General features: G+C 55.0%; 2 protein-coding genes across 6 annotated transcripts in view; both read left to right on the top strand.

Moving 5' to 3' along the window:
* The window catches only part of ZNF385C (zinc finger protein 385C), a 71,381-nt gene that overhangs the window by 41,939 nt on the left and 10,308 nt on the right, over window positions 1-19,134 (top strand). For 2 of the 4 annotated variants that reach the window (XM_009251748.4, XM_054546416.2), the window contains exon 3: window positions 18,436-18,584. In XM_009251748.4, the coding sequence (XP_009250023.1) occupies window positions 18,436-18,584 (149 nt within the window). Of the gene's footprint in view, window positions 1-17,749; window positions 18,585-19,134 lie in introns of those variants that run through there. The other 2 variants (XM_054546414.2, XM_054546413.2) reach the window with 1 other exon arrangement.
* C19H17orf113 (chromosome 19 C17orf113 homolog) lies at window positions 5,622-17,628 on the top strand. 2 transcript variants are annotated; one of them, XM_024234895.3, is made up of 3 exons: window positions 5,622-5,757; window positions 12,740-13,470; window positions 15,135-17,628. In XM_024234895.3, exons 2-3 carry the CDS (start codon window positions 12,784-12,786, stop codon window positions 16,620-16,622), a joined length of 2,175 nt encoding a protein of 724 aa, XP_024090663.2. In that variant the 5' UTR covers window positions 5,622-5,757; window positions 12,740-12,783; the 3' UTR covers window positions 16,623-17,628. The 2 variants fall into 2 exon arrangements, with proteins under 2 accessions (XP_024090663.2, XP_054402381.2); XM_054546406.2 differs by lacking the exon at window positions 5,622-5,757 and having other exon boundaries at window positions 12,024-13,470.

Genomic DNA, 19,134 nt, shown 5'->3' with positions numbered 1-19,134 from the left:
CAACTGAAAAATAGGGAGATGCCAGCCATCCGGCTAGGGATGGGGAGACTAGCTTCTTAAAGTCAACCAGTCCCTCCCTTGTCTCTTGGTAGAAAGAACCCAGTCATCCAATTCAGAGTGGGCCTGCCCCATGGCATCCGTTGCAACATGACACAAGACGGGAGAGGAGGGCATTTCTGAAATGACTTAAGCTCTGGCTTGCTGAAATGGCCTGAAGAACCTTAGTCAGGGAGTGCAAGCTAGACAGGACAGGGCACAGGATAGGAGAGATCGAGTCAGACTATAATGGATGCTAGGGCCAAGAAGGCTGCAGGTACACTACATGTCCCTGTGCCTTCCAGCGGGAGAGGGGTAGTGGTCAGAGTGGCAGGCCAAAGCTAGGCTCCCCTGCTTGGCATCCTCAGACCTCCCCTAGCTCCTGTTTCAATCAGTCCCTCCATCCCCTCTCCAAGCCTTTGACTGCAGAAGCCTCTGGCTGCATCCTGGGCCCCAGAGATCAAAGACCTTGAGCTCAAGTCACGCCTGAGTCACTGGCTTGATGAGTTTCTCACCCCCACTCCCTGCAGATGGATTAATTTCAGTCCCATCAGGAGGCCCCGGAAGCCCTCCAGCCTGTCTCCCATCCTTCAGTATCTCCCTGGGTTGCCGTTTCCTCCCCAGTCACCGCCTCCCACACACATACTGAGGCCTTTGGGTGCATGCTGCAAAGAAACTGTGCTCCCCCAAGGCCACTGAGAAGTTCTTCTTGCAGTCTGACCTGCCTCTGCCTCCTGCTGCTATTCTCCCTTGGTGGCAGGTGACAGAAGTGCCCCACGCTCTTCCTGAATGTCATCACATCCCCCTCCCCCAGGTGTGACCCTGACCATTGGCATCCCCCTCCCCCAGGACCACCAGGAAAAGCAAGGCTGTCTGGGTAGAGAATTAGGGGGCTTAGCTCAGATCCCTGCCCTGGAAGAAGACAAAGATTCTGTCTGTGTCTCTGGGTGGGTTAATTAGCTCTGGGCTTGAGTTTCCTTCCTCTCTCCACATAAACAACTCCTCCCCCCACAGCCCCTTCCTAACAAACCTGTTTTCAGGACCTGCTGCTGCCAACCCCTCCCAGATCTTCTTTGTGAGTGTTGGCTGCTCCAGAGATTACAGGTTATTGTCTGGTGGAGACAGGATGCTGAGGGGGTGAGGGGGCTAGCATCGGGACCTGGGCTTGGAATGTAGGACTGGATCCAGCTGTGGGCTGGCTGCCTCCTTCCCCCATTCCACCCCCTCCCAGCCACCAGGTGCTCAGGTCAGTAAAGAGCCAGCTTTTAGGAAGAGAAGGGAGAGGAAGGAGTGAATGGAGGGGAGAAGAATGGGGCTGGGGGATCTCGGGTGGGCATGGGAGGGGTGTCAGGAGTTGTAGCGGATCAGGCCGGGTGCTGTGGCTCACGCCTGTAATCCTAACACTTTGGGAGGCCAAGGCAGGTGGATCATTTGAGGTCAGGAGTTCGAGATCACCCTAGCCAACATGGTGAAACCTCCTCTCTACTAAAAATACAAAAATTAGCTGGGCATGGTGGCAGGCACCTGTAATCCCAGCTACTCTGGAGGCTGAGGCAGGAGAATCACTTGAACCTGGGAGGCAGAGGTTGCAGTGAGCCGAGATCTTGCCACTGCATTCCAGCCTGGGTGACAGCGAAACACTGTTTCAAAAAAAAAAAAGAAGTTCTAGTGGATCAGACAAACTCCCTCCTCTCCTTCCTGGCATTGCCCAGATAGCAGATCCAAGGGTCCAGGTGCTAGACTAACAGTGGCAAGACGCCTGGATCCCTGCTCCCCAAACCCCACGTGGCCAGTGCTCTTTGATAAAGTGGCAACACCTCTCTGAGGCTCAGTTTCCTCTTCAGCAACAGCAGTTAAACATAAGGGGATGGTGAGGAGAGGATGAGTGAGGCTGGGCAGGAAAACGGGCTCCTGCAGCAGCAAGTCCTGAGGCAAGGGGGCGGCAAGAGCCATCCAGCAGGCAGGGCAGGACCAGCAGCTCCTCCTTCCCTGGAGGTCCCTGTGGACAAAGTCAGTCCTTCCATCCCTTTGCTTCAGCGCTTCAGCGTAAGAGGCCCCAGGCAAGGGAATCCGCTGTGAGTGGGGGGTGAGGGATGCTCCCCGATACCCTCCCCCAGTTCTTGGTCTGCACATTTGCCCCCACACTTCTCCCCTGGGGGAAGAACATGCCCTGTTCTTTCCACCTGCGGTTGGGATGGGGGAAACCAGAGAATGGGCAGCTCCTTCCTGGCAAAGAGAGACAGGGCCCAGGAACGACGACGCTGCTTTCCAGGCAGAACCAGGAGTCCCTCCCTCGCGCCCTCCCCTCCTGTCCCTCACATCCCCCCCTTCCCTCTGTCACTCTGGCTGGGTTTCATTTGCTCCTCATTCTGCGCTCCGTGGTGCCTCCAAAGGCAGAGAATGCTCTTGGGTGAGTGCTGATGATGCCTGGGCTGGGAAGTGGGGAGAGGGCTTAGGTGAGGGTGGTCCTCTCCCCTCTCCCCAGCCCAATCCTTTCCTGCTATAGTTGGCCCCCAAAAGTTGTCTGTCAGAGACACCAGTAGCCAGTTACTCTCAACGCTTTTCCCAGGTCCAGGGCTGGGCAGGGAAGCCCCCACTCTGGCGGAGAACAAAGGTGAAAGGAAGGGCAGGAATGGTGGGGAGCTGGAGGTCCACCCTGCGGGAAACAGGGGTGCTGGACATCTGGGCAGATGCCTGTCCAGGGAGCCCATGTCAAAGGTTCCTTGTATCAGACCTCACCTTTAACTGCCTCTGAGGGGCCGGGGGAGGGGGAGACATCCGAGGTGAGTGAAGAGAGAGCTGTTACTGCAGCAGAGAAAGAGAGAGAAGCAGACAGAGGGGGACAGAAATCAGGGTGCCTCCTCCCTGAGATCCGGCCACTGCACTGGGGTCCACATCAATGCTCCCCTCTCCCTCTTTATCTGTGGTCTCCCAGCTCACCTCTCCACACAGACGGTTGCCTGGCCTTTTTTGAGGGAGACAGCCATCACCCATCAAAGGCTATTTGGGGGAACCCTTTCCTTGGGGGCAAAGGCCTGGAGGCAGTGTGACTGGGGGCAGAGTTTATGTTGTGACTGGGCTTTGGAGTCTTCCTCCAGCTTGGGGAGAGTCTGCACATCCTGAGTGCTAGATGACCCAGAAGTGGCTTGGGGGCTCTGGAGAATGTGGGGAGGAACCCCCGGCCATGGTGGGAGTGGGCACTCAGTGGGTCTTGGCTCAACCTCTCACTCCCCACTTTGGCTCTCTCTCCCCTGGACTCCCATATTCTTTGCAGAGTTTGGATTTTATCCATGATAGAAACGGCAGTGTCATTATTTGAGATGTGTTGTATGCAGGCATGTGCCTCTGGGAGGACCCTATCTTCTGCCCCGTGACTTGGGGGTAGGGGGATGGGGAAACAGTTGGAGAGAGACTGTTTGGAGATATGCTCTTTTAAGTCCGATGCATTTAACTTTGTAAGGGGAGTGTGTGTGCACACCGGTCTCTGCATCTGTGTATGGCTCTTTGTGTACATGCAGCTATCTTTGTGAAGGTGTGTGCCGCTGTGTGCCCATTGCTGTTCATGGTCTGTATCTGCATTTGTAGGGGTCTGCACATTCATGTGCATCTGTCTCTCTGGGTATATGTACACACAAATATGTCTTTGTTGCTCGTGCCCATCTGTGTATGCGTGCATGCTCTTGTGTGGCCAGTGTGCCTGCCTTTGCCTCCCGGCCAGCATGGGTATCTGTGTATCTTGGCATCAGTACCACCTCCATATGTATACGCATCTCGTGTGTAGATAGAATACATGGTCTAACTGTGGGGGGAGGTATGTATGTATGTGCCTTGATGTCTAAACCTGCCACTATCCATGGGTGATGTGGGCCTCAGGTTGTGTGTCTCTGTGCTCGTGTGTGTGTGTGTGTGTGTGTGTGTGTCTGTCTGTCTGTCTTTTCCCATTATGGCAAAACAGCAGGATGTGGTTTTCCCAGATCTTCTCCCTTGGTGGCAGCCAGGGTGATGTTATTTCATAAGATTTCTGCTCTGTGCCCTGCCCCAGCCTCGGTTGAACCTTTGGGGGCAGGCTCTTCTTCTGTACTGGTCTGGCTTGCTCATACCTCTGACCACACCCCACCCTCTTAAGGCAGTTGGCTAATGAGCCATGGCTGCTCCAAGACACTTACGGTGGCTGTTCTGCAGCAAAATGCCATCCAAGAAGGCCTACCCCCAACCTGACCCTTTCGGGGTGCAGAATTCTAGACCTGAGGGCTGTGTGGTGCTGTTCGGGGGCAGCTGTGGGGGCTGCGACATCTCCCTTCATTTGAGTGTAGCCAGGAGTCAGGCGGCCACACGTGTGTGTGCATGTGATTCGCGCTCCATCCCAGCAGCTCTGGGGCTGGGGTTCACAGTGAATGTCAGAGGCAGACGGTGGGTGGCACAGAGCAGTGCTGCATGGAGGATGCTGGGGCAGAGGAGTTCCCAGCAGCCACTGGTGGGGCTGGGACCTCAAATCAACATGCACCCTAGGCCTTTTGCAGAAGAGCAGTGTACCCAATTGTGAGGGGACTGGAAGGCATTTCTGGGTGACTTTGTGCTGTCTGGAAGGGGAGACTGGGTCATTGTCTTGACATTCCCTTGATCCACAGCAGCAGGCCAGCCCCCTCTCTGAATGGCCTCCACACCTAGCACCTCATTTGGTCTTCAGACCCATTTCTGTCCTGCCCTAGCCTCCTCCCCAAGTTGTAATTCCCACTTTACAGATGAGGAAACAGGCTCATAGCTAAGTGTCCAGTCCAAGGCCTCAGAGTTAAACATAACTGGAGCTCCATCCCAGGCCTCTGGACTCCACACCTCCACGTCTGCACATTCCTCCTGCAGGGAACCTCCTCAATTCACCTCTCAGAGTAACGCAGACTGGGATGAGGGTCGGCTGTGTATCAGAGTTTTAGAAAAAGGTCACGCCAACCTCCCTCCCTCTTCCCCACTCTGTCAACCCCACTGCAAATAACTCACTAGGCTAAAACAATGAGCTTCCCAGTTCCAACTCCTCCGGAGGAGGCTCCCCACCAGGTGGGACGGTCAAAATCCCCAGCATTCCCCTAGAGCCATCCAGTATCAGGCACTGCTCCTACCCACCCCAATTCTTCATGAACCTGCAGCGACCTGTCAACTTCCAGAGGGATCCTTGCTCTGCCATCCCACGGCCTGGAGGGCCCTTCCCCTAGTAAAAGTTCACTTACCCAGAATGCTGCTAACCCTAATTGACCCACCCTGCAGACCTTCAGCTGGTCGCCGGCTCCTTCGTGATCCCAAAGCACTTGCTTCCAAACTCTCAGAACACTTTGCAGCCTCTACCGCGCTCTACCTGTCTGTGGCTTAGGCTGTGAGCCCCTCGAGGAACCCCGGATACATGCGCGGACCGAATGAACCCCGGCACCGCGCTGTCTGCGGTCTAGCCTCAGTAGCTCCTGCTGCGGCGCAGGCGGCGGCCGGGGCCCGGGGGGGGGTGGGGGTGGGGGTGGGGCCGGGCCGGGCTGAGCGCGCTGGGCGGAAGGCGCGGCAGGTGGGCGCGGCTAGGTGAGCCCCGGGGGGCCGCCCGCCCTGCCCGCGACCCTGGCCGGCGCCGGCTGCTGGCGCCTCTTCGCCCCCGTTGCCGCTAGTGGCTGCTATCGCTCCGTGGAGCCCAAGGAGACCGCGGCCAGAGCGTCCACCGCCCAAGATGGTGGCTCCTGTGTCTCCGTGAGTGCGAGCGGACGGGGTAGGGGCGCCGGGCCGGGCTGGGCGCCCCCTCCCGGAGCGGGCGGGACGGGCGGGCGGAGGCTCAGTGCCTCTGCGGGACCCACCGAGGGCTCTGTCACCGCGCGCCCCCCAGAGGAAGTTCCCCAGCCTTCCCCGTCCCAGCCCCCGGGAGGATGCGTGAGAAGGGGTGCAGGGGAGCCCCTTCTCACCAGGGCTGTCAGAGCAGGGGGCGCCCGGCCCTGTCTGCTGAGAGCTGGGCTTCTCTTAGTGGGGTCCCAAAGCAAGGGGCCCCCAGGAGCCCGGGGAGGAGGCTCGGGACCCACGTTCTGGGGCCACATGAATACTGTTTGAGGCTTACATGCCTTGGGGTCCTTGTCAAGTTGTTCTGCTCCCATCCGGCTGGTCACGGTGTGGAGAGAAATGAGAGGAGACCTGGGTCTGCAACAAGTGTGCCCTCCTGGTCAGCCTTTGTCACAACTGGACCCATGGAGTTTTGTTTACACCTCACTCCACTCAGCCTGTTTCCTTGAGGTTGAGGTAGAGAGAATGTCAACGGAATTTGACCTGTTTAGAGCAGCTCTGTCCAATAGAACTTTCTGGGATGATGTAAATGTGCTGTCCAATGCAATAGCCACTAGCCACATTGGCTACTAAGCACTTGAAAAGTGCCTAGTGTGAGCTGAATGCTAATGTTTTATTTAATTTTAAGTAATTTAAACAGTTGCATTTACAATAGCTGCAGTGGCCAGTGGCTACTGTGTTGGACAGAGCCGTTTTAGAATCTCCACTTTCCTGGGCTCTACCTACCTGCCCTTTTGTTCTGCAGAATGGGCAGGACAGGCAGCTTCGATGTACATGGAAAGGATCTGACAAAATTCCAGAAGGGCATCACCTTGCTCTTGCACCCCTCTGCCCCCATTCTGAGATCCTGTGCGTAGTGGGCTGGGCAAGGTCATAGAATCACAGGATCTTGGGAGGAAAGGATGTCAAAGACAGCTGTTTTAATCACCTAACAGGCACCCAAGGGCCGGCTCCACTGCCCTCTCTGCCTGGGCACCTGCTCTTTCTTATTCACTGCCCAACTGTGTGGTGCACTTGCTGGGTGTCAGGCACTGTACCCGTCTCTGGGATTCAGACATGAAGAAGTTAGTTACCTTTCCTGCCCTCAGGGAACGTGCATGAGAAGGGGTTGGAGAGAGGGTGAAGCAAGAGAACTACACAGATAGAAGCAGAGATTTGTAATCTGTGGAGCATGCAATGGAGAGAACAAACAGGGAGCAATGACAGAAAAGAAGGGACTTCCTGGGAATGGATGGTTAAGCTAAAGCCAAAGGAGAAATGAAACAGGCCAGGTAAAGCATGGGAGGGCAGCTGGGAACATTCTGGAAGAAAGGACAGCACGGGCAAAGGACCCAGGGGATGGGAACCTGGCACTCTGGAGAAACCCAGAGAGAAGGGTGGTGTTACTAGGAAGGCAGGGAGACACAAGTGGCTACTAGAAAGGTCAGTAACCCTGGGCATTTGGCAGACCTCAAAGGAATTCTGGCACTGGCCTTAGAGGAGTGGGTGGTTGTGGAGGGGTCTAAAGCAGTATTTTTGTTTTTGGTTTTTTTTTTTTTTAGATGGAGTCTTGCTCTGTCTCCCAGGCTGGAGTGCAGTGGCATGATCTCGGCTCACTAAAGTGGTATATTTTTAAAAGCCCCCCTCTGGTTAAGAGACGTTAAGAATGGAAACCCAGCGTGCAGTCAGGAAGCAACTGCACTTGTCCAGGCAAAAGATAAAGGTGGCCTGGACAAGGCCGCCAGGCAGTGGTGTGGAGAGAAGGGACAAGTTAGAAGTGGATTTTGGAGGGAGAATCAACAAGACCTATGGATGGAGCAGGTTCTGGATGTGGAAGAGAACAGGGATTGAAGGGCAGGTTTCTGGCCAGGGCACCTAGGAAGAAGGATGGATTTCACTTCCTGAGACAGGGATGATTGGGAGAGGGGCATATTTGCTTTTGTTTTTGTTTTTAGAGACAGGGTCTCACTGTGTCACCCAGGGTGGCTGGAGTAGTGATGTGATCACAGTTCACTGCAGTCTCAAACTCGGGCTCAAGTGATCCTCCTGCCTCAGCTTCCTGAGTAGCTGGGACTACAGGTTTTTTTTGTTTTTTTTTTTTTTTTTTTTTTTTTGGTAAAGACAGGTTCTCCCTATGTTGCCCAGGCTGGTCTCAAACTCATGGGCTCAAGCAGTCCTCCCACCTCAGCCTCCCAAAAATGCTAGGATTACAGGTGTGAGACACCACATCCAGCCAAGAGTGGCGTATTTGTAAGGACAGATCAACAGTTCTGTCTAGACAGGCTGGGGAGGCAGCTGGATGGAGTGGTGTGGTGCCCAGGCTGGGTTTGTGTATTTCCCAGTGGTCTGCAGAGATGGTTCTGAAATGTTAGACAATTTGAAGTTGGGAAGGTAAGGAGGAGATGACCTCCAGAGGCTAAGGAGTGATGGACAGAGGAAGGAAAACCAAGGAACATGGGATCCTAGAAGCCAAGAGAAAAGAGGATTCCAAGGAGGGTGTGGTGAGTGTCACCAAGTGCCACTCAAGAGTCCCAAGGGCCAGGCACGGTGGCTCACACCTATAATCCCAGCACTTTGGGAGGCTGAGGCGGGCAGATCACGAGGTCAGGAGTTGGAGACCAGCCTGACCAACATGGTGAAACCCTGTCTCTACTAAAAATACAAAAAATTAGCTGGGCATGGTGGCGTGTGCCTGTAATCCCAGCTACTCAGGAGGCTGAGGCAGGAGAATCGCTTGAACCCAGGAGGTGGAGGTTGCAGTGAGCCAATATCGCACCATTACACTCCAGACTGGGCAACAGAGCGAGACTCTGTCTTGGAAAAAAAAAAAAAAATGTCCCAAGGAAGAGGGCCAAGAAGTTACACTTGCATCTGGCAGCCTTTCCTTACACCAAACCAGCCGGCCCTGGAACTCTCCTCATCTGCCCTTGTTTTACCCACCTACTATGTGCTGGTTCCACACAGGGCACTGGTATACATGTCAAGTGGACAAGACAGTTACTGCAGTCTCAGAGCTTCAGATCGTCTAATTGGGCCAGGCGCCTGTAATCCCAGCACTTTGGGAGGCTGAGATGGGCGGATCATCTGAGGTCGGGAGTTCGAGACCAGCCTGGCCAACACGGTGAAACCCCCGTCTCTACTAAAAATTCAAAAAAATTAGCCGGGGCCAGGCACGGTGGCTCACACCTGTAATCCCAGCACTTTGGGAGGCTGAAGCGGGCAGATCACGAGGTCAGGAGATCAAGACCATCCTGGCTAACATGGTGAAACCCCATCTCTACTAAAAATATAAAAAATTAGCCGGGCATGGTGGCGGGCGCCTGTAGTCCCAGCTACTCGGGAGGCTGAGGCAGGAGAATGGCGTGAACCTGGGAGGCGGGGTTTGCAGTGAGCCGAGATCGCGCCACTGCACTCCAGCCTGGGCGACAGAGTGAGACTCCGTCTCAAAAAAAAAAAAAAATTAGCCGGGCATGGCGCCATGTGCCTGTAATCCCAGTTACTTGGGAGGCTGAGGCAGGAGAATCGCTTGAACCTGGGAGGTGGAGGTTGCAGTGAGCTAAGATCGCACCACTGCACTCTAGCCTGGGTGACAGAGTGAAACTCTGTCTCAATTAAAAAAAAAAAAAGGAAAAAAGAGATCATCTAATTGACAGTCTCAGAAACAAGAGTTCTTTCATGTGGCCAAAATGAATCCATTCATTTCTTTTTTAATGTGTTGGCATTGTTTTCTATTTTTATTTTATTTTTAAATTTTATTTATTTATCTTTCGGAGATGGGGTATTGCTGTGTTGCCCAGGCTAGTCTTGAACTCCTGAGCTCAAGCGATCCTCCTGCCTTGGCCTCCCATATTTTTATTTTTAGTTTAAAATTTTATCTATTTATTTATTTTGAGACAGGGTCTCACAGTGTTGCCCAGGCTGGAGTGCAGTGGCATGATCATAGCTCACTATAGCCTTGAACTCCTGGGCTCAAGTGATCTTCCCACCTCAGCCTCCTGAGTAGCTGGGACTACAGGCATACACCACCATGCCCGGCTAATTTTTTTAAAAACATTTTATTTGTAAAGACAGGGTCTCCTTATGTTGCCCAGGCTGGTCTGGAACTCCTGGGCTCAAGAGATCCTCCCACCTCAGCTTCCCAAAGTGCTGGGATTACAGGTGTGAGCCACCATGCCTGGCCCTTTCATTCTTTTAAACAACCAACTTTTACTGAGAGGTATCTGTGTGCCCAGCCCCAGACAGGGACTTAGAGATATGAAAATGAACAAACATGGTCTTGGCTTCTAGGAACTCAGTGCGGAGATATGTACAGAATCCCTGTATTCACCATATTGTGTCATGAAGACTCGTGCGTAGGGAGCTGTGGGGAACTAGAGGATGGCTACCAGCCCAGGTTGTGGGGATCAGCGTGGCAGAAGGGATACCTGAGCTGCTGTCAGGCAGTGAGTGGGAATTAGTAAGGAAAGAGGAGGGAGAGGGAATTCTAGGCTCACAGGATGAAGGCAGGGACAAAGTAACAGCTTGGTGTCTACTGGGAATGCAAGCCTTCAGGATTGATTGGGCAGACAGGAGTGGCGGGAGGCTCTATTAACAGAAGTATTCAGAGGCTGGAGAGGGCCTCGCTGGCTTGTGGTTAGGTGTGTAGACTTAGGCAGTGGGATATCAGTAAAGAGGTGGAAGCCAGGGAGTGACACAGTTGGATCTATGTGTGAGCTTGCTGTCTCTGGCTGTTGGGTGAGGGATGAGTCTGGGGGAAATGACCATGCAGAGACCAAGGCAGCTGCAGTGATCCAGGTGATACCATGAGGGCCTGAACTGGGCCAAGGCTAGGCAGCTGGAGGGAGAGAGACGGTACAGACCAGGGTCTCAGTACAGCCTTTGGGGTCAGGAGGACGTGGGTTCTGATTGAGCCTCAAGCTACTTATTGCTTATGAAACCTGGAGCAAGCCAGTTAAAGTCACAGACCTCAGTTTTGTCCTCTCCGAAAGGATAATATCTCAGCCACAGAGAGGCATCTGGGTCTGCCCCTGGATCATTGTAAAGCACTTAGCACAGGGCCTCAGCTCACATTCCAGAAATGGTAGTTACAGTTAGGCATGAAGAGGAGGACACAGGTTGGAGAGATAATTAAAAGGTAGAGTTAAGGCCAGGCACGGTGGCTCACGCCTGTAATCCCAATGTAATCCCAGCACTTTGGGAGGCTGAGACGGGCAGATCACAAAGTCAGGAGATCGAGACCATCCTGGCTAACATGGTGAAACCCCGTCTCTACTAAAAATACAAAAAATTGGCTGGGCACGGTGGCTCACGCCTGTAATCCCAGCACTTTGGGAGGCCGAGGCAGACGGATCACAAGGTCAGGAGATCGAGACCATCGTGGCTAACACGGTGAAACCCCGTCTCCACTAAAAATACAAAAAATTAGCCGGGCGTGGTGGCGGGTGCCTGTAGTCCCAGCTACTTGGGAGGCTGAGGCAGGAGAATAGCGTGAACCCGGGAGGCGGGGTTTTCAGTGAGCCGAGATCACGCCACTGCACTCCAGCCTGGGCCACAGAGCAAGACTCTGTCTCAAAAAAAAAAAAAAAAGTAGAGTTGGTAGGTTTTGGCCAATGGCTGGACATGGTTTTTCAGTCCTGAACTGCTCATCCTGGCCTCGTGCCTGGGGAGGTGGCAGAGTGAGGGAGGTAGAGGCAACTGGCTAGCTGCCTTCAGTCTGGGGCCCCAGGTCTGGGCTACCCATCCCAGAACCACAGTACCGATGGGTATGAGTGTGAGTGTGTGTTCACCTGTGTGTGTAAGGAATGGAGCTTTAGAGAAAGCAAACCTTTCTGTGGCTTGGAAAGAATCAGCTTTCTGCTGATTTCTTTTCTTTTTTTTTTGAGACAGAGTTTTGCTCTTGTTGCCCAGGCTGGAGTGCAATAGCGTGATCTCGGCTCACTGCAACCTCCGCCTCCCAGGTTCAAGCGATTCTCCTGCCTCAGCCTCCCGAGTAGCTGGGATTACAGGCATGTGCCACCACGCCAGCTAATTTTGTATTTTTAGTAGAGACGGGGTTTCTCCATGTTGGTCAGGCTGGTCTCGGACTCCTGACCTCAGATGACCTGCCCACCTCGGCCTCCCAAAGTGCTGGGATTACAGGCATGAGCCACCCCACCCGGCCGTCTTTTTTTTTTTTTTTTTTTTTTTGAGACAGGGTCTAGCTCTATTACCCAGTCTGGAGTGCAGTGGCGCCATCATGGCTCACTGCAACCTTTGCCTCCCAGGCTCAAGCAATCCTGCCTCAGCCTCCCCAGTAGCTGGGACTATAGACATGCACCACCATGCCTGGCTAATTTTTATTGTTTTTTAGAGATGGGGTTTTGCCATGTTGCCCAGGCTGGTCTTGAACTCCTGGGCTCAAGTGAGCCACCTCCCAAAGTGCTGGGATTATAGGAGTGAGCCACCATGCCTGGCCTGATTTCCTTCTGATGAAATAGATGACAGTGGGCTGAAGGGCACAGTCATCTTTTGGTCTAGGAGTTGAGAGTTCTGAGTTTTAGTCCTGGTTCACTATGAATTCCTCATGGGCCCTGAGAACCACTACCTGTCTCCAGACTCAGTTTCCTCCTTATAAAATGCAGTTGCCTAGGTGATGCCAGCCTTTCCAGTTCTGAGATGCTTCATCAGTCAAAACGAATTAGTGCCTTGTCCTGAGTGGAAAGAGACCCTGGGAGGGGACTGGGGTCCCCATACCTCCCCTGCTTTGGATAATGCTCTAGGGCCCTTTGCATGACTCCACCCACTGCCCAGAGCCCCTGCCCCATTGAGCCCCTCCACCCCTCAGCTGGGAGGACTCTGTGGGCAGCATGAAGCCTACCACTCCACCCTAAACCTCCCCTACCATGACAGACCCCTAACACCTCTCCCTGTCTTTCATCTCCAGTCTCCCACCGGCGGAGCAGGAATAAACTCTCCAGGCTTAGATGGATGGGCCCTGTTAGCCTGGCGGCTGCCCCCAGCCTGCCTCCCCATCAACTCTCCTTGTCAAGGGAGGTGCCTCTGTGTGTGGGGGAGGCAGAGGGGCAAGAGCATTCAGGTGGGGGTTGGGGGTTCCTTGCTCAGAGAGCAAGAATGGTGCCCCCAGGGAAGAAACCAGCGGGAGAGGCCTCCAACTCCAACAAGAAGTGTAAGCGTTACTTCAACGAGCACTGGAAAGAGGAGTTTACCTGGCTGGACTTTGACTATGAGCGGAAGCTGATGTTCTGCCTCGAGTGCCGCCAGGCCCTGGTACGGAACAAGCATGGCAAAGCCGAAAACGCCTTCACTGTGGGCACAGACAACTTTCAGCGCCACGCCCTGCTGCGCCACGTGACCTCAGGAACCCACCGCCAGGCTCTGGCTGTCAACCAGGGCCAGCCCCCTTTTGAGGGCCAGGCTGAAGGTGGAGGGGCCTGCCCAGGCCTGGCTACGACCCCCGCCTCCAGGGGCGTCAAGGTGGAGGTAGACCCGGCCAAAGTGGCTGTGCTGACTACCGTGTACTGCATGGCGAAGGAGGATGTGCCCGATGACCGCTGCTCTGCCCTGCTCGAGCTGCAGAGGTTCAACCTGTGCCAGGCACTGCTGGGCACAGAGCATGGCAATTACTACAGTCCCAGGAGGGTGAGGGACATGCAGGTGGGTGACAGCCAGAAGTATGGGGGAAGGGCTTGGGAAGGGAGGACACTGAGCCACCTGCGAACAGCCCCAGCATGCCAGGTCCTTGGGGAGCAGCTAGGGCATTTCATTCATATCTTCACCCTTCAGAACCTTCCCTGAGAGCCTATGTCCCTGGTACTGGGCCAGCTGCAGGGGTACAACAGTGAAGAGGCCAGACCAGGCCTCTTAGCGGGCACAGGGGCACTCTTCTCACTGCCTAAATCAGACGTTGCAAACTGGTGGCCTGGAGGCTTGATTGACCCACAGATGTATTTACTTTTTTTTTTTTTTCCTGAGGAATCTCACTCTGTCACCCAGGCTGGAGAGCAGTGGCGCGATCTCAGCTCACTGCAACCTCTGCCTTCCTGGCTCAAGTGATTCTCCTGCCTCAGCCTCCCTATTAGCTAGGATTATAGGCACGTGCCACCACGCTCAGCTAATTTTTGTATTTTTAGTAGAGATGGGGTATCACCGTGTTGGCCAGGCCAGTTTCGAACTCCTGGGCTCAGGATCTCCTCACCTCAGGTGATCTGCCCACCTCAGCCTCCCAAAGTGCTGGTATTACAGGTGTGAGCGACCGCGCCTGGCCTCTGTTGTTTTTTTTTGTTTTTTTTTTTAAACATAGAGATGAGGTCTCATTATGTTGCCCAGGCTGGTCTTGGGCGTCTGGCCTCAAGCAATCCTCCTGCCTTGGCCCCCCAAAGTGCTGGAATGGAAATGGAAATGACTTCTGACTTAGTTTTCTTTTGGGGCTGTTTTCTGTGCCGAGCCTGTTTAATTGGTTTTCATAAGTGTTTTTGAAAAACTCGAATTTGTTTCAACTTCTAAAAAACTCAGGAGATTACATATAAAAATCTAGATTTGTGACTTGTGTTGAAAAGCAAGGTCCCCATGCTCTCAGAGCAGGATGTGCTGGAGTTGGAGAGCAGGGTGTTCCCTCTGGCTTATCCCTGGCCCTCTCCAAGCTCAATATCGCTCACATGGCCCCTGGAAGCATGCAAATTGCAGCTCTGTCCTAGGTACTAACTGTGTAAGTCCTGTGGGCTGGGTTGGAGGTGGGGGAGTTGGATCTCATCCTACAGAGATGACAAATAGAGAAACAGCACACAGCTGGGACCCAGGGTAACTGGTTGGGAGTTGGGAGTGAGTATGCCTATCAGTTAATTGCTGAGCTGGACAGTGGAAGGAGACCCCCAGGAATAGGGCAGACTAGGATGATGCTATAGAAAAACACAGTGAAAAAACTAGCTTTCCTAGAGCTCTTTATGATTCATAAAGTGCTTTTACCGCAACAAAAGTTGACATTTATAATTCACAACAACGCTTTGAGAAGATTTGGGGCTGGTTTTAGCTGACAGCAGGTATAAGAGCTGAGAAAACTAGACTGGGTGTGGTGGGAGGCCGGGATGGGGGGACTATTCTTAGAGAGGCCAGGAGCTGTAGAGGTGAGAAAACTGAGGCTCGGAGAGATGAAGTGACTGGCCGAAGGTAGCACAGCCAGTAAGTGGCAAAGCCAGGATTAGTCCCTAAGTCTGTCTGACCTCAAGGCCTGGGCTCTTTCCACCACCCTGCACTGCCTGCCTCCGCCTCTCAGGACAAGCCTAACTCAGTCCTCCCTCCGTTTCTTTTCCTGGCTGTCCCAGGTGGCCATTGCCAGTGTCTTGCACACAGAGGCCTGCCAGCGCCTGAAGGCATCCCCATATGTGGGGCTGGTGTTGGATGAGACCAGAGACTGGCCGGAGTCACACAGCCTGGCCCTGTTTGCCACTTCGGTGTCCCCCTGTGATGGCCAGCCCGCCACCACCTTCCTGGGCAGTGTGGAGCTACAGGAGGGTGAGGCCACTGCTGGCCAGCTCTTGGACATCCTGCAGGCTTTCGGCGTATCTGCACCCAAGCTGGCCTGGCTCAGCTCAAGCCTCCCCAGTGAGCGCCTGGGGAGTGTGGGCCCACAGCTCCGGGCCACTTGCCCGCTGCTGGCAGAGCTGCACTGCCTCCCTGGCCGGACAGATCCTGAGCCCCCCGCCTACTTGGGTCAATATGAGAGCATATTGGATGCCCTATTCCGCCTCCATGGTGGCCCTAGTTCCCACTTGGTCCCTGAGCTCCGGGCAGCACTGGACCTTGCAGCTATTGACTTGGCAGGGCCTCGGCCAGTGCCCTGGGCCTCCCTGCTGCCTGTTGTGGAAGCAGTGGCCAAGGCCTGGCCTGGCCTGGTGCCCACCCTGGAGGCTGCAGCCCTTGCCTCACCTGTGGCGGGGTCACTGGCCCTGGCCCTGCGCCAGTTCACCTTCGTGGCCTTCACCCACCTGCTGCTGGATGCCCTGCCTTCTGTGCAGAAGCTCTCCCTTGTCCTGCAGGCAGAAGAGCCGGACTTGGCCTTGCTGCAGCCCCTGGTGATGGCGGCTGCGGCCTCCCTCCAAGCTCAGCGCGGCTCAGGTGGGGCCCGCCTCCAGGGCTTCCTGCAGGAACTGGCATCCATGGACCCTGACACCAGCAGCGGACGCTGCACCTACCGCGGCGTGGAGCTGCTTGGTTACTCCGAGGCTGCGGTCCGGGGCTTGGAGTGGCTCCGGGGGTCCTTCCTGGACTCCATGCGGAAGGGCCTACAGGACTCCTACCCCGGGCCTTCGCTGGACGCCGTGGCTGCCTTCGCAGCAATCTTCGACCCCAGCCGCTACCCGCAGGCGCCGGAGGAGCTGGGCACGCATGGCGAGGGAGCGCTGCGGGTGCTGCTGCGCGGCTTTGCGCCTGCCGTGGTGCGCCAGCGGGCGCTGGGCGACTTCGCGCTGTTTAAGCGCGTGGTATTCAGCCTTGGGCGGCTTGGCCCGCGGGCCCTGTGCACCCAGCTGGCGTGCGCGCATTCGGAGCTGCACGAGCTCTTCCCCGACTTCGCCGCCCTAGCCGCCTTGGCTTTGGCGCTGCCCGCGGGCGCCGGCCTGCTGGACAAGGTCGGCCGCAGCCGGGAGCTGCGGTGGTGGGGGCAGAGCGGGGCCGGAGAAGGCCGGGGGGGCCTTCACGTGGTGAAGATCGCAGTGGATGGGCCCCCGCTGCACGAGTTTGACTTCGGGTTGGCTGTGGAGTTCTTAGAAAGTCGGTGGGGAGAGGGCTTCCTGGGGTCGCAGCTCACCTGAGGTGGCCTCCTTCCCTCGGCCCATCCAGCCTGGGGCCCTGGGCACTCTAAGGGCCAACCTAGGCTTGATCATGCTGCACCCAAGATGATCTGCTGACTGTAGCCTCCCAGGGGCCTGAGGCCACCCACCCACCCTTCTGGAGCTTCCCACCAACCCCCACCCTGTGGGCTGTGGAGGAAGGGACTGGCTCAAGAGGGGCCTGGGCGGGTGGGCAGAGATGCTAGGATCTGGCGTACCCTATTATTCCTGGCCTTTACACAGTTAGATGAGGAGTAGCTCACCCTTTTCCCTTCTGGACTCAGCCCAAGTTTGGGCCCCCCCAAAGATGGGAGTTTTTGGCTTGGGGAAGGAAGACTAGGTCTTGGAAATGGAGTGGCTGAGGGAACGGACACTCGTCCTTGGTCATTGTCTGTTTCTTTCTTTTTCTTTCTTTTCTTTTTTTTTTTTTTTTGAGATGGAGTCTTGCTCTGTCGCCCAGGCTGGAGTGCAGTGGTGTGATCTTGGCTCACTGCAACCTCTGCCTCCTGGGTTCAAGCAATTCTCCTGCCTCAGCCTCCCGAGTAGCTGGGATTACAGGCGCCCACCACCACCCCTGGCTAACTTACGTATTTTTAATAGAGACGGGGTTTCACTATGTTGGCCAGGATGGTCTTGAGCTCCTGACCTCAAGTAATCCACCTGCCTCGGCCTCCCAAAATGCTGGGATTACAGGCATGAGCCAGTGCGCCTGGTCCTTGGCTGTTTCTTAGCCCCACTCCCGGCAGTGTCTCCTCTTCAGCTATGACTGGGGAGTAGATGACCGTGCTTGTTTCTGACACACAGCACAGTGTCCTCTCTGTACACAAGCTGGTGGTTCAAGGGCCAATGGTTCCAGGGAGATAGTGGTTCCCTTCCTTCCCTCCTCACCAATAGGCGGCCTCAGGCCTTTTCTGTGTATAACTGTGTATATAGACATAAAAACCTACAAATGTGAAATAAATCTGTGCTATCTTTCATAGTGTTACCACACAAACATCTAAAAGGACTACTTTTGGTTTTGCAATGACAGGGTCGAAAAAAGCCCCAGATGGGCTGGATTTTTTTTTTTCTAATATTTTGTTCCTCAAAGTCCAGTTGCTCTCCAAGTTCGTACCCTTCCCCTGCCCTTGCCTCAGACCTTTAAGACCAAAGACTGCAAAACCACAGCGCTGTACCTGCCGCCTCCAAGCACTGGCGTCGAGGCCCAACCCAGGAACGTTGGCTTATTTGCCTCCTGGGGGAAGCAGTTTAGGCCTCATCAGAGCTGGGGAGCACATGCCTTCAGAGCCCATGGGTTTCCCATTCCCTCCTGTCAGCCCTGGCTGTGAAAGCCTGGGGATCTGGAGGGAGGGAGGATAGTTAGAGAGTGAGAGAGGCGAGGGCTGGCCTTTTCCTAATATCCCTAGGTTTGAGTTTAATTTGCAATAAAATGGAATCCCAGCACATCATGCAGTCTCCATGGTGGTGTGTGTGTCAGGGGCCTGCCCAGACCCCTCTGTCCCTCTCTTGGCTGGACTGCCCTGGAGTTCAGTATGCTGCCTCAGTAGGGGCAGGAGGGTCATCCCTCTGGGCTGGGAGCCTCCAATTGAGGACTCCCTCCCCTGCTTCCCCAGCTGTGGGGAGGAAGGGCACAGAGAAGGGGGCTATAACCACCCTGGGTCTGGCTGGTGCCACTCAGTGAAGAGAGACACAGGTTTCTGCCCAGCTCCACACCCAAGAAGCCCACCTGCCTCTTGTTCTGGCCACGGGGGTAGGACAGAGCCCGTTTCAGACCCTGCCCTTCTTCCTCCTGCAGCAGGCCCGGCCTCCGGCGCCCCCAGCCCCCTGCTGGCCTCCCTGCCCCTGCCCACCCGGCCTCTGCAGCCCCCGCTGGACTTCAAGCACTTGCTCGCCTTCCGCTTCAATGGCGCCGCCCCGCTCAGTCTCTTCCCCAACTTCAGCACGGTATGGGCTGGGCTGGCGGGTGGGGGCATGCTTACAAGCTCGTGGGTGGGCACAGAAGGTGGGTTCAGAGGGGCCAGCTCTCAGCAGCTGGGTCTAACCAGGAGCTTTTTCCCCAACATCCCCCAGAGGGGATCGGTGCTCCCCAAATAGGGACCCCTATTTGGGATCCTAAGAGAGGGCCCCGCTCTCTCTTAGGCTGGGGAGCAAGATGGTGTCAGCCCTCTCCCCACCCCCACCATCATAGCTGCTGGGCCTGCAAAGGCCTGTAGTCTGTGCATTCCACTTAAGCTTCTGTGTAGGGGTGTGTGTGTGTGTGTGTGTGTGTGTGTGTATAACCTGTGCCTTTTTGTTGTAGTTTCTATAGGTTTTGTATGTTATATGTGGGTGTGAGTTTGTGTGTTGGTGTCCAGCGTGTGTTTGTAAACAACTCTTTGTGCGTGGGTAATTTTATGTAATGAAGGTATGTGCCTGCGCAATCTGAGGGTTTATTGTGTCCTTGTGTCTTTTAAGTGTGTGTTTGGCATGTATCTGCCCTCTGAGCATGCATGTT

Source organism: Pongo abelii, chromosome 19 (assembly GCF_028885655.2).
Source record: "Pongo abelii isolate AG06213 chromosome 19, NHGRI_mPonAbe1-v2.0_pri, whole genome shotgun sequence".
Taxonomy (NCBI): domain Eukaryota; kingdom Metazoa; phylum Chordata; class Mammalia; order Primates; family Hominidae; genus Pongo; species Pongo abelii.
The sequence above is the reverse complement of the archived record's forward strand: the minus strand, read 5'-3'. Positions and strand labels throughout refer to the sequence as shown.

Bases quoted from the DNA above. Each gene is read 5' to 3' on its own strand.
- C19H17orf113 (XM_024234895.3), top strand. From the start codon at position 12,784: ATGGGCCCTGTTAGCCTGGCGGCTGCCCCCAGCCTGCCTCCCCATCAA. The intron at 13,471-15,134 runs GTGGGTGACAGC...TGGCTGTCCCAG, and splicing joins GGAGGGTGAGGGACATGCAG to GTGGCCATTGCCAGTGTCTT.